The sequence below is a fragment of the Bombus impatiens genome, unplaced genomic scaffold, assembly GCF_000188095.3.
Source record: "Bombus impatiens unplaced genomic scaffold, BIMP_2.2 scf_0019, whole genome shotgun sequence".
NCBI classification, from domain to species: domain Eukaryota; kingdom Metazoa; phylum Arthropoda; class Insecta; order Hymenoptera; family Apidae; genus Bombus; species Bombus impatiens.
In genome coordinates, this window is record NT_176438.1 from 1,521,443 (window position 1) to 1,535,437 (window position 13,995).

The 13,995-nt window shown below is 43.1% G+C and overlaps 1 protein-coding gene and 1 long non-coding RNA gene across 2 annotated transcripts in view; one reads left to right on the forward strand and one right to left on the reverse strand.

Moving 5' to 3' along the window:
* LOC100749386 (band 3 anion transport protein) overlaps positions 1–13,995 on the reverse strand; it is a 45,336-nt gene that overhangs the window by 16,469 nt on the left and 14,872 nt on the right. The window contains exon 2 of the mRNA XM_012381819.3: positions 8,799–8,992. Coding sequence (XP_012237242.1) covers positions 8,799–8,852 — 54 coding nt within the window. The 5' untranslated portion in view covers positions 8,853–8,992. The remainder of the gene's footprint in view (positions 1–8,798; positions 8,993–13,995) is intronic.
* On the forward strand, positions 12,256–13,990 carry LOC112212496. Its single transcript, XR_002946309.2, has 2 exons — positions 12,256–12,627; positions 12,800–13,990. It is a non-coding gene; the product is annotated as an uncharacterized LOC112212496 (long non-coding RNA).

Consider the following 13,995-nt stretch of genomic DNA (forward strand, 5'->3'; position numbering starts at 1 on the left):
CCATTTCGACTGGTATTGGTATAAGTAGTCTTGATACAAAATTATTTTCAGTTTGAATACATAAAGAACTAAATAAAATTCAATATATTATTCTTTTAGTTATCGTTGCAATTACATCATTGGGGAAAAATATAACATGAAGTAGGAATTTAAAAATAATATTGTAAAACCAGTCAATTTGACTGGTATTGGTATAAGTAGTCTTGATACAAAATTATTTTCAGTTTGAATACATAAAGAACTAAATAAAATTCAATATATTATTCTTTTAGTTATTATTGTTGCAAAAGACATTACATCATTGAGGGGGAAAAATAACATGAAGTAAGAATTTAAAAGTAAAATTGTCGAACCAGTCAATTTGACTGGTGTGGTATTGCTAGTGTCAGCATCTAGCAATTTAGCGATCGATCCGGAATCTTCCTGACAACTGATACCAGCATATTGAACGATACGCGATAAAAATGTTAAAAACGTGTGGGAAGTTGTACAAAACGAGGAAACTGGTTAATTGGATTCGATAAACAGATTGCCAAACCTTTTTACACTTTGACAAGTACCAGTCATTTCGACTGGTGTTGTTATAAGTAGTCTTGGTACAAAATTATTTTCAGTTTGAATACATAAAAAAACAAAATAAAATTCATTATATTATTCTTTTAGTTATCGTTGGGAGTCATTGCATCATCGTGGAAAAAAATATAACATAAAGTAGGAATTTAAAAATAAAATTGTAAAACCAGTCAATTTGACCGGTGTGGTAGTTCTAGTGTTAGGCAAAGCGCGATACCTCGGTACGTTTGCAAACCGTTTCGAATGGCAGGGAAAACGAAGAATAAAAGAATAGTCACCTTGATGATTGCGGGAGCTGTTACCATCGAATGGATCTTCTTTCGGCAGACAGATACGCAGCAGCATACTGCCATAAAAGCTGACCACCGTTCCGAGGCACGTTGCCGCGTGATCGACCTTTATGACACTGCGCCTACGATTCACACCGGTCTTGTAATCGAATTTACGGCTTCTGGCCTTGCGTAAGTGCTTCTCGGCACCGATCTATCCATCGAGCGATGCGCCGCCTGAGACTTAAAAGGGACGAAAGGGGACCACATGTAACTCGCTCGGTTTATCGTTTACCGCGTTAAAACGATTTTAACGTTCGATCGCCGCACTGCTGCTTATGGAATTTCTTCACTTTCATCGGCTTATCGGTTGTCCGTTTCTCAAACTTTACACGCGTTTAAATGTCCCGTTTCGGCAACGTTAAATTCTCTCCCCCTCATCGATTTTCATTTTTCGCTGAAATTAAAAGCTCGCTCAGAGGCGAGCAAATCTTCGCCACTATTCAATTTTGACTTTCATCGGAAAGTCGTTGTCATAATTGTTACTGTAATTTAGGGATTATCAAAAAAAAAAAAAAAAAGAAAGAAAATAGAGTAGTGATTGCTCGTTTGCACGGACCAGTCTGTGCGATCGATTTGTTTTTCGACCATTGCGTGAAAATACAGGCAAACGATGGTTGAACGACGCCCTCCACGCAATTTCAAACGAAATAAAATGTACATTTTTTTATCTTCCTCGTGTTTCGACGTAACAGAGAAACACTGGTCGACTTCAAATTTCCATAGGAATATCACCAGACTAGCAGGCGAGTATCGGTTAAGATAACGAGAGGGTTTGTTGATCGACTGCTGATAAATTCGACAGCTTAGTTGGTATGTAATTGGAGACGGATCGCGTGAAATCGCTACCTGCCAGCGACCGTTAACGCGAATATCGATTGACGCCGATGGAGTTCCAGCAGAAATTCCAAAGTCCACGTGTCGCATTTCGTCCTTTTCTTTTTTCTTTTACATCGTCGACGGGTGGCACGTCGCAGATGCAAAATAAATGTGCAGAAATGTTTATCTTAATGCGTAGCAAAACGTTTCTCGGTAGCTACTACGGCCGATCCCATGACTCGGAATTTACGTCCGTGAAACATGGAAATCGTCAGCGGAGATGATGAACGCGCGTCTACATTTAAACTCGCCGGCTTACGCAACGCATCCAACGAACACTCTGTGTCTGTCGCTCGCGTCGAACAACACGTTCCAGAGAAATTAGAGATTTCGCATGGGGCGTGGCTGCGACAGCCAACAGAGAACCGAGATAGGCGTTTTATTTTCCGAGAAACGACCAAATCCTTGATAACGGACGTCGACTCATTCGATCTCGAATTCTCGCTTCGTAAGCTCCAACGCTTTCCATTCGAAGCAAAGAATAAAGTTCAAGACTTTGACTTGCACACGATTTCCATAATTGCCAGTGTTTATCTGAACGAAGGCATTTCCTTTGGAAATACCACTGGACCGCTACAAACCTACAAGCGTACAATATACGAATTTAAACCGATTAGGTTCGCAATCGAAGAGATGGAAGCGCGCGGATTATCGTTTCACCGCGGTTTTACGTTGAACTTCGGCATCGATTGGAAAAGCGGGACAAGCTCGTGCCGGCTGATTGGCCTGATTGCTGACGGTCGCAGGTCAATAACCATTTAACACGAGGACGTGGAGCAGTCCGTTGAATCGCACGACACTCGCCTCGAATCGCATGGAAAAACCAAATTTCTTCGTTACCAACCAAAAATTCGTTGCGTCGTTTTATTGCTTTTCTTGGCAAGCGGAAAATGCGCGTTCGCGCAACGCTCGTTCACTTCGCGACCCGTGCTCGAAACACCATCGTATCGACGGCCACGTCCCTCAAAGAGCCGCGCAACGTTTCAAGGACGACGCTTATTGCTCTTTGAAATCGCGCATTTATTTCTGACGCGAGTCACAAGTGTCGTTTTCTTTTTCCTATTTGACTTGCTCGCTCTTCACGCTCTTCTACGGACAGATGAGATTCGAGGAACGCAGACGACCGCGCGAACGAGCACGTGGAGCGACGAAAGAAGTATTCCTCGACGATGATTTCAAGTTTTCGTTACCGTTGATCGCCTAAACGATAGACGAACAAGGCGCGTTATGCTATCGTGGGAAATATTAGTCGCAGAGAATGAACAACTCTTTGACTGCCACGTTGAAATTACATGTTTCGCACAGGACACCACGGGAGTATTTTTATTATTCAAAGCATATAATGGCAAAATAATAATAAACTGATGATGCAAGACAACGTTCTTCCCCAATGGACCGCTTATCTTATTGGTGGTCACGGGTGACCACCGTGGCGCCTTGGTAACAGAAGACAGCGACATATTGTAACGAGGCTTCGTTTATTTCAACAAACCATTCGCATTCGTTATTTCGTCGTAAGCAAAACGTGCGGAATATATTGTTGTAACGCGTAGAAGATATTAGTAAACGGTATTACGATTATTTTTATGATTTCGACGAAACGTTCGACTGAAATGGTAGAGGTCCGGAAAAAGATTATGTTTCTGATAAAGCAATGGTAGTGGTAGATTACAATAGAGGAAAATGTGCTGCAGATTTATCAGATCCAATGATAGTATATTCTACATCACATAGAAGAACCCTCGAGTGGTATATAAAATCAGCTTTAGAGTTATCGTTAAATACATCAATTTCAAACGCGATGGTACTCTATAAACAAGCAACAAAAACAAAAATCGAGGTATCGGATTTTAGAATGGCACTCGCAACGCACCTTGCACAGTGCCATTCGCCAGAGCCGTCAAATATATTTATTCGACAAAGATCGCGACAAGAAATGCAGAAGAAAGAAGGGCAAGCGTACCCGGCACGAAAATTTTGCAGAGAGTGCTATAAAAAAATGTTAAACAATTAGAATGAAAAATTGCTAAGAATCGGACCAAAAAGGTGACCACCTATCGTCCAGATTGTATCGACGAGCCACGTTTATGTTTAAAGTGTTTCAACACAGTGCACCGTTAGATGCAACATTTGTTCTCTCTTTTTTTTATTGATGTTCTAATAAAAACGTTTAATTGTTCAACGGGGCACTTTTTATTTCAAAGTATCTTCAATTTATCGGTTATATTGAAAATACCCTAACTGTCAATTTTCATACAATTTTTGCAATTGTAAGAAGTTGAAGCCCTCCGGTCACCAATGACCACCATGGCGTCACGGGAGAAACCGTGGTAGGTCGGATATGACCAACGTGGCAGTCAAAGTGTTTTTAACAATCGCGCCTATGATGTATTCGTTCATTTTGACGCTCGACACGTAAATATTTATAACGTCGGGCGATCGAAATGGAAGTTATATCTACAACGTTTGATAATTCCGACGGACTAGTTTATTTATTTATTTATTCACACGGGTAGAAGCCTGAGATTGAAGCGTGATCAGCGTGAACGAACATGTTGCAGAGAGTGCTATAAAAAAATGTTAAACAATTAGAATGAAAAATTGCTAAGAATCGGTCCAAAAAGGTGACCACCTATCGTCCAGATTGTATCGACGAGCCACATTTATATTTGAAGTGTTTCAACACTGTTACGACCGTTCGCGGAGAGACGCGGTCGCGAGGAAAACGCGTCAGCGAGAGGCGTAAATTCTCGCTACGATTCGGTGAATCGACGCCGCGAAGTAGTCGTTCTCCTGTTTCGGTTAAGATAACAGAGGTGGTTAAATGAATATGACACAGTAGAGTAAGTTATATTTCACCGTTTATTCCAACAACTTATAACGAAGGCAGTTACGCTGGTGCGTATGTACGAGATGAGTGAGTGACTGATCTACGGGCGTGTATACCCGGTGGAAGGATGTTGACGAAGGATGTAAAATCAGTACCGTCTTGGGAGACGATGCTGTGTCGGAGGAAAGCTAAGGATGGATGTGTCTAGCGCACAGGACCATCGGATTTGTTGGTGACGATTTTAGTTAAAAGAATGAGGGAAATAGGCTTCGTTGTTAATTGGTTAAACGAAGGGTCTTAACCGCCCTCGAGAGAAAGTGGTTAGTGGGAGGAAAGTTGCATCGTAGGTGAGAAAAACTAACTTTCCCTTGTCAAGCCGTGGTAGACAATAGTCTTTAGAAATTCTTCGGAAATAGACGTTTGTTCGGTTTGAAGGACCTTTACTAGGAAATCTATGAGATTTATGGAAGGTACTTGAGGCTATTGAGGGTACGCGATGAGTATCCGAAGACATCTGGTTGCCATGTTGCCCGCGGTGTGTGGCTCGGGTTAGGTTAGAGTGTTACGCGACGTAACAAACACAGTGCATGGTTAGATACAACATTTGTTCTCATTTTTTTTATTGATGTTCTAATAAAAACGTTTAATCGTTCAATGGGACACTTTTTATTTCAAAGTATCTTCTATTTATCGGTTATATTGAAAATACCCTAAGTGTCAATTTTCATACTATTTTTACAATTGTAAGAAGTTGACGCGTTTCGGTCACCAATGACAACTGTCACGTCCCGCGCTGCGCACGCGCCGTAACGTAGATTGAAACTACCAATAGCGCGAGTGAGCGTTCCAATTTGAAATTTAAATAAATTTTAACAATTTGTATAGAAACCAAATTCGAGCCTCGCAACCCCCACGGAACAACCCGTCACATGACGACCCCTCCACGGTAAACCTAAATATAAATGAGTGTAGCGACATAGAAGAAAGAAAAAAATAATTCCTTAGTTCAGAGTAATTAATTCTTGAGTTTTGTGTGATTAGTTCCTCAGTTCTTGGTGATTAATTCCTTGGTTCTTGGCGATCAGTCGCCCATTTCTTGGCGAGTAATTTCTTGTTCATAGCGATTAATTCTCAATTCCTTTAGCTCTTGATTTCTCAATTCCTTTGCTTTTTAATTCTCTAGTTCCTTAGTTTTTTCAGCTCTTAATTCCTTTAGCTCTTAGTTTTTTGCTTTCAGCTTTGAAGTTCTTTGGTCCTTTAGTTCTTTAGCTTTTAGTTCTTTGTTTCATTAGTTCCCAGTTCTTGTTAGTCTTGTTAATCGACGTGTTTGTATTTGTCAATTTGTAAACTATCGAAAATCTATCAAAATTAAAATCTTGGAATTAAGAAGAGTGAAAACGTATTGCGAACGATTGTAACTCCGAGTATTCGAAATTTCAACGACAATTCTGTCAATATCCTCTTAGAATACGAATAAACATTTTTTTTAAGAATATTTGTCTAATAATATAATAGGATTAAGCGAAAATTTATTTTCACCAACTTTGGAAACGTGGAGTTTAATTACCAATCGCATTAAATAACAGACAACACTACAATTTAATGTGAATTCAAAAATTAACGGCAATACAACCAAAACGGGCCAAACAAAACGTAACACCACCATGGCGTCACAGGAAAAACCGTATCCGCTCGTAATATGACCAACGTGGCAGTCAAAGTGTTAATATCCGCGAGGAGCGAGACTCTAAGATCATGGTCTTTCCCTCGAATTAGTATCATCCATAAAATAGTTTTCATGCCGAGGAAAGCTCTTTTGTAGCCAGTATAATTCATAGGCTTAATCTTATCAGCCTTGAAGCTTCAATCCACGGAACTTGGTTCTTTTCCATTGTTTTTCTCAAGAGTTTCCGGCATATAGTCGTTCCTTTGATCCGAAAATACCGCGATAATACTAGCTGCATTTGACGAATGAAATCGCAGCGTTGTTCTATCGTCTCGTTCTCGGAACTATTTCTCGTTCGAAGATAGCCGAAGGGTAATTTCGTCTGAATCTAAGTTTAACCGGCTTAACGCCACACAACGCATCTTCTAAGACGAAACGATTAATTTCGACCTATTCTGCATCAGGAAAGTAGTAATTTTCTATTCCGAATTTCGTCGCGTTGTTTCGCCTCGAGCGACGTTAACGCACGCGATAAAACGTTCAAAAGTGGCCTGTTTGAAAATTTGGACAACATTTGGCGGGAATCGCGCGTCGTAACGCGCCACGTGCCTATCGGCAACGGTCGTACGCGATCGCACTAATTTTAGATGCTACGAGGAAAATGAAAATCCATCAGGTGTGGATGTGTATCGAGCGAGAGCCGGTTAAACGCGCGATCTCTGCGGCTCGATAACGACCAGTTTAACGACACCGTGAACTTGCACGGTAGGATACGGTGCACGACCGCGTGAGCAATCACGCGCGACGTGTTAATTAATTCCCTTGCGCACGTGGTACGTTGAGTCGCCAGCTTCGTAGCTGTCGTCGGCAACGGCAGACCGCGAGGCGATTGCACCGCGCCATCCTTCGCCAACTTGCGCGCTTCCGTCGCTAAACGCTTAATTCGGAACCTTGAAAAGTCAATCGAAAGTTTGTGATTCTTGCGAGGCAATTTCACCGACGGCCGAACCAAGCGAACTGCCACCGCTGCTGTACCGCGCACGCTGCAACGAGTGGAACGACGCGCGTCAAACTTTTTAATCCATCGAGCAACAACACTCGAAGGAGAGTGAAATCAGAGCTTAACTTTGCAACTGCCCCGCATGGGAAAGAAAAGAACGGTCGAACAACTTTCGTCGTTTCGACGAAGCGACGGTTGACGTTAAGCGATCTCGTCGCACGTGCCCCGCCAATTTCCTATATTTTGCAGAAACGCGTTCCACTTTCCTCTCGCTGGTCCTCGCCGATTTCACCAAAATCCGCGTTCATCTCGCGCGTCGTAGCAACAACGAGGGGCGCGCAATTCCGCACGCAGAATTCGTGCGTCTGACGGATCCGACGTGCAGTTGTTCGCAAATGGAAAATTGAGCAGCTGTGACGCCAGCAACGAACAATTCGGGCGTCACGCAAAGGCAGGTCGAAGGCGTAGCAGCATCGCGCTTTCACGTCACTGAATTCGCGATATTTTATTTATGCAGCGATATTTTTACGTTTGCAACGTTCCATCGTAATCAGATCATGTCTCATTAGGGGAACGCATTTCAATTGATCGGTGTCAACGATCAACGCGACCATTAATCGCTGTTAATTTAAATCGCAATAAACGTGGTGTAGCGCGTGCTTCAACACGTCGTTGGCACAAACGAGAGAGACGCGCCTGTTTTCACATCATTTTGTCCAACGAGGGAAAATTGGATAAAAGATGGAAACCGGTAATAAATTAACGAGAAATTACGGCGTGTCGGAAGAACGAGAAGCGGCACGACTTTAATCAATAGAAGAGTTGCTTAAGAGCGCAACAAATAATAATTGGATAAATACGGTAAGTACGTTTCGTGGAACGTGCACAATACGTATATTGTCAAGGACGATATAGGTATATAAAAAAAAAAAAAGAGGAAAAGGAAAAAGAAAAGATGTATTGCAGTATCAACGGATTCCACCAGCAATCTTTCACGAACGATACGATATTTTTTTACTCGTCGTTTAATAAAATCTACAGACTCCACGCTATAGCAGAAAAATGCTGTTACTTTCATCCGCTATCTATCATCTGCTATGCTTAGAACGTAGCGAGCTCGATGCTGCTACGTAGAAATAAAAATTCTAATCGCCGATTATTCCCACTGATAAACGTTTAGACGCGAAACTTAAATCAAAGGCAATATGTTGTATGGAATTAAAAAACGCGCTATCGGCAAGTCCGTATTGTTCCACGTCTATCTGTCTATCTATCTGTTTTATCGTGGTCGTGGTTGTTGAACGTTTGTTATTTCCGTCGCGTAATCATCGAACGTGCAGAGAATTTGACAAGCGACGCGACGGCTCTGCTTTTCTCCGATAGTATAGATTTTCCATTCCGTTCGAGTATATAATAGCAGCTTGACGACGTCTAATCGACCATGAATTTGTAAAGGACGTAACACGATCCGATCGTATAGCTAGAAGAGCCGTATCGCGCGAAGAAGAATGCAACACTTACCGATACCCTTTTACCAAAGCCAAGGAAAGACAGCTTTCTCTTGGTGTTGTCCATGTTTCACCGGTCGCGGTAGCTGCTGCGGCAGCTATCAGCTTAAGGTGTCGTCTTTTTCCTGGGTGCTCGGCCGATCCTGAGTCGGGACGGCGATGTCCACATGTGGAGGAGTCGCTGAGATGGCAGCTCCGTTCTGCTAGCTGTGCAAACACGAGCATACCTTTAGCCAGAATTTTGCAAATTCCATATCGGATTATCGAATATCTTTATGCTACATTCTAAATAAACGTCGTCGATCGATCATTACGTGCTACGCTACTCTAACTCATTCGGTCACGCCTTTTTCATAATTCCTACGTCATTTAATATCGTCGGTTTATCGATCAGAAGGTGTCTTCTCTTTCTCTTTTCACCATGTTCAAGAGCGATTAAAACGGATTTATTTATACTACCTCCCTTCGTCAGGGCGATAAAAATACGGAAATACAGCGACCGGCGCGAAATTACTACGCGGCGATGTCGGAGATATAAAGCAGCAAGGTGCGATTAAGAATACAACGAGGAACAGGAGCGAGGATTTTGCTGAAATTCTTTCTGCTAAGATCCTCCTATCGAGAGAAAAAAAAGAAAAAAAAAAAAGAATCGAAGATGAAACGGAAATGTTTCGATTGAATTTCACGAGGGATGACATTAACCGCTTTCTTCAATCGAGTTAAAACGCACGGCGAGGGGAATTTAGCGAAGAAGCGAGAAAATGGAAAGTTAATACGATGGCAGAGATTACACGGGCGAGAAGACGAAGGGAGAAGGAAACGGACGAAGAAGACAGGAGGATCGTATACACACCGAGCGAGACGATACGGTGTGGCGTGACGAGGACGGAGATCGCGACGATGATGAGAATCGCGAACGAACTCGAGAACACTTGTTCGCGAACTAAGGATAGTGTAGATCAGTGCAGCGGACTGAACTACTATCGAGAAGGAGACGTGACTCGACGACAGTGACCGTCCGACTGACTTCGTTTCAGACTGCCACTGCTACCAGCAACGCGACGACCATCCACAGGCAACGATTCTAATATAACTTGACAAATAAGGTGCCGGCATGGCGTAACCTTGCCGGCATAAACAACCAAATAAACCGAAATACGCCTTCTTCTCGATCGTTTAGCTGCTTCCATATCAACCCTCGTTCGTCGTTGGAACATCTTCCGCAACGTGTATCGAACAACTTTTACGCTTTTCTTTGCTAGCTAATTTGTTCCGTACTCACCGAGCCGAGACACAGTCGGATTAAAGAAAAAAGAAACGTACAAGCGTGCGACCAACCGCGTTGAATCGATCTTCTTCCTCTCGACGACAATTTAAAGAGCGCAGATGGAATTGAAATACGAGGGGCCAGCGTCGCTCGTCTCTAATTACCGGCTCGCTTCCGATAGAATGACGCAACGAAATGCCTGTCGTCTGTTCGATTATCCGCGCGTGATACCTGGTGCCTAGGAAATTTAGTCGCACGTTCCAACTACATTCCCGGTGTATTCTTCCGCCGAGGATCATCTTCCACGTCCGCCATGAATAATGGAAAACTGGCATTAGCGGTGATTTTACCGGCCGATTCGTCGGGGCCGAATTTTTTCTCTATGCCAATTATCCGACGAGTAAAGTAAAAAAAGACGACTTGGCAAAATCGACTTCTTACGTTTGTATCGGATCGTCAGCGAGTTAGCGATCCTTCTCGGAGTTTCCTACGACGTGCTGCATCGTATTTCAACGAATTTTCCGGTTAACGATATTACGAGGTATATGGAGAAAAAGAAAGGTTTCATTCGGACCGCACTTTCTCAGCTACGCGAGTCGATTTACCACGCGACCCAGTGATTTACGACGCTCTTTAATGAACCGTCGATCCTACTCTTTATCTTTACGCTATTCTAATCCACGCTGTCTATCAGATAAATCTTCACCGGGCAATAAAGTGCCTGCATGCAGGGAACCAGCTTCCATCGCTTCTCGAATAAAACGGAGCATTTTTTCTCGTTGGCCGTGCAATTTTTCGTAACGGTCGTGCTATTGCGTCGCGCGTACGCGTCTCCGAACGAGAGAAATGGCTGATCGCTGTGAAACGTTGCCAGATCGAAGCACGTAATTTTCGGCCCTTAGCGGTAACGGCAGCCGAGCGACGCGCTCGCACGCAAGCAAAGCTTGAAAAACGAGTTGAACGGTTTCATTCGCCGTGTTTATCCGACTAAGCGAAGCGACTAGTTGCGACGAAACGTCGGGGAATGTTCTCTTATGACACGAGCAAGTATAGAATTCCTGTATGCCAGGATTACGAGGGAATTTCTAGAAATTGGAAACCAGCAAGTTGAGTAATATAAATACAGTTCGAAGGCAGATAACAGAGAAATCCGATATCGAAGGATCGGCATGTTACGCGCACGTTTCGTTTGCTTCGTAAGTCGCCGATGTTTAAACGAACGAAATCTAAAACTACCAGTTGCCAAGGAGAACAGCGAACCAGTCACTCGGAGATTAATTGCCACGGAAACTTTCGATACCTGCTGTCCCATCCACGACTCCTGTTGCACTATATTAACGCGGTACTTTTCCGATCTTCCACGATCACCGACATACGCGTCTAATTGTTCTTTTGTCGAATAATCGTTGGCGAGAGACTGCGCGACCGCGGAATTATATAGCGCCGATGGTGCGACCGGATCGCACAAGGTAGGAGGTTTCACAATGAAAATTAGTAGCTCGCGATTAAACTACTAGGAAAGAGACTAGCCGGCTAGTCGTTTATCGATCTATTCGACGAATACTTGTTCACGGACGAACGTCACGTCATCCGATAGGCAAGTATCTCGAAGCTGTCGGGATAAAAAGATCTCAGGCAAGTCTCCTCCAAGGCTTCATTCGCGCCTGTTTCACTGTACGGCTGTCCTTTGTCATCGAACCATCTGTCGTCGGTAACAACGCGACAATTGGCCTTTTCAAATGCCGTGTTCTTATGTTACGGCTTGATAACGCGCGATTCTCGCTTCTGCCAACTCGTCGCAGCATCTCTCACCACGTCGCCACGCATTCTTATCGTTCTTCGGTTCGAAATAGTTTGAAATCACTCAACCAGACTCCTGCCGGCCATTGTGTCACGCGTTTTTTCCTTCAACCGCCATTGTTGCCTCTTTGCGCGCCGGTAAAACCTCGCTATCTCTATCTTTCCATGGAAATACGCATCTGGAAATATTCTATGTATTAGGTTGTCCGAAAAGTTTCTTTCCATTTATTAGGAAATAATAGACGCACAATGTTTTTTTGTTGTATATTAGTTTATTGAATTATGTACAAAGATAATAATAGAAATAGAACGAAATGGATCATACCTAATTCAATAAAATAGCATAAAACAGAAATTCTTGTCCATCTATTATCACCGTATGAAACGAAAGAAACATTTCAAATAACCTAATACAACACGCTTTACCGGCTAACAGAGATATTCGCGTAGCACGCGCGTCGCTGCTTCTCCGATGCTCAAGTTTACGAACGTAGCAGTGAAAGTATCTCGCGAGCTGACTAGAGATACGAACTCGCTGCTGACATAATTTAACCTTGTTTACATAGCGTGACTCGTTGCGAATTGTCAAATCCTTATTTCACGCCACCAAACCTGTTTCCAGGCTATTCGTGTATACATACGACAGGTATAAAACATAACCTCTCTTCCGTTCGCAGTTACAAGAGAGGTGTAATTTGCTTGGAAAGCCTCGTACGCAAACGAGTCTCGAATCGATAATAAATTACGAGGATGATGTGGGAAACGTTAAAGGAAGGTAGGTTGTCAGAATTCACAGACTCTTGTACCTCACACGATCGGATATTCTTGTTTATTCTTTGTTCATTTTTTGGCAAGGTAAAAGACACGATAACCAGACTTTTTCCAACCTCTCCTCTCTCTTACGTAACGATATCCATTCCTTGAACTTTGTTTCGTGTGTGTTGCAGTTCTCGTGACAACGATTAAACGGTTAACGCGTGGATATAGCGTAATGCGGATCGACGTGCAACTTAATATCTAACGCGATATCTCGTTTAATTTCCTAATGGCGAGAATACGTAGCGCCGAGTTGCAGAGGGAAAGAAAAAGAAGAAAATTAGAAGGAACGACGCGTTACGAAGCAAGTTAAATGTTATACAGTGGATCGGGAGAAATTAGATTTCCATACAAAAGAAGGAACACTGCGATTACCATTAGATATTAGGAGGAAATTAAAGCGAGCGTAGGACAATACAATATTCGTAAATAATTCAGCACGCGGATAAATATGACCCAGTAAAGGACGATGAATAAGTAAATTCGTATTACGTAGCGACATGACAGTCGGAAGCATGTTTCGTGCGCACCGTCAACTTTCATAGTTCGACTTGTCTGAAATATTCAAATGTCGTGGAACGAATAGTATAGACACGAGTATCAAAATCGAAGCAAAAGCCGCTTCTCTCTTATGGCGAATGTACTTGAAATTTTGTCCGCTAGAATCGCTTCATGTCTCCTCCCCGTGTCCGGCAATCGACTTTCGTCTTATAGTGAACTGTTTATCATCGCTCGTTCTCTTCGCACGCGATACCGCCTTCTAATCTGAAGATCGAGCCGCTGCGAATACGAAATGGCGCTGTCCTCGTTACGGAAGACGCGACGCGCAGTCTTGCCATCGAAGGAGCAAATAATTTCGGTGAACGTTTCTCATTCATTCTGAGTCATTCGTCATTCGCGTGGTTACGAGTTGGCGCTACGAGATTCAACTTGAACGCGCCCACGAATCTCTGGTGCGCTATCGAACCGGCAGTTTGCTCACCAAACAAGGCAAGATAAATACCACGATGCTGTAGTATTACGAGGATTAAGCAAGTAATGGTAGTCACCTTTCACACGTTTCAGCGGAAGAAAGAGCGCAAATATTCCGCGTCTCGGAGAAGCGTGAGATTTTAAGATGACCGCTAAGCGTTTCGGTACAAAGGATGCGTCCGTGAATTTAGAGCTTATGGTGGTAACGGCTATGGAAAATTTTCGCGTGACTCACGATAAATCGTCGGCCAACAACGGAGAAACCTGTTTCTCTCCCTCTGTAGCGTAAAAGAAGGACAGGGAACAGGAGTCAGAAAGAAGGAGAAGCAAGAAAGAAAGAGAGAGAGAGAGAGAG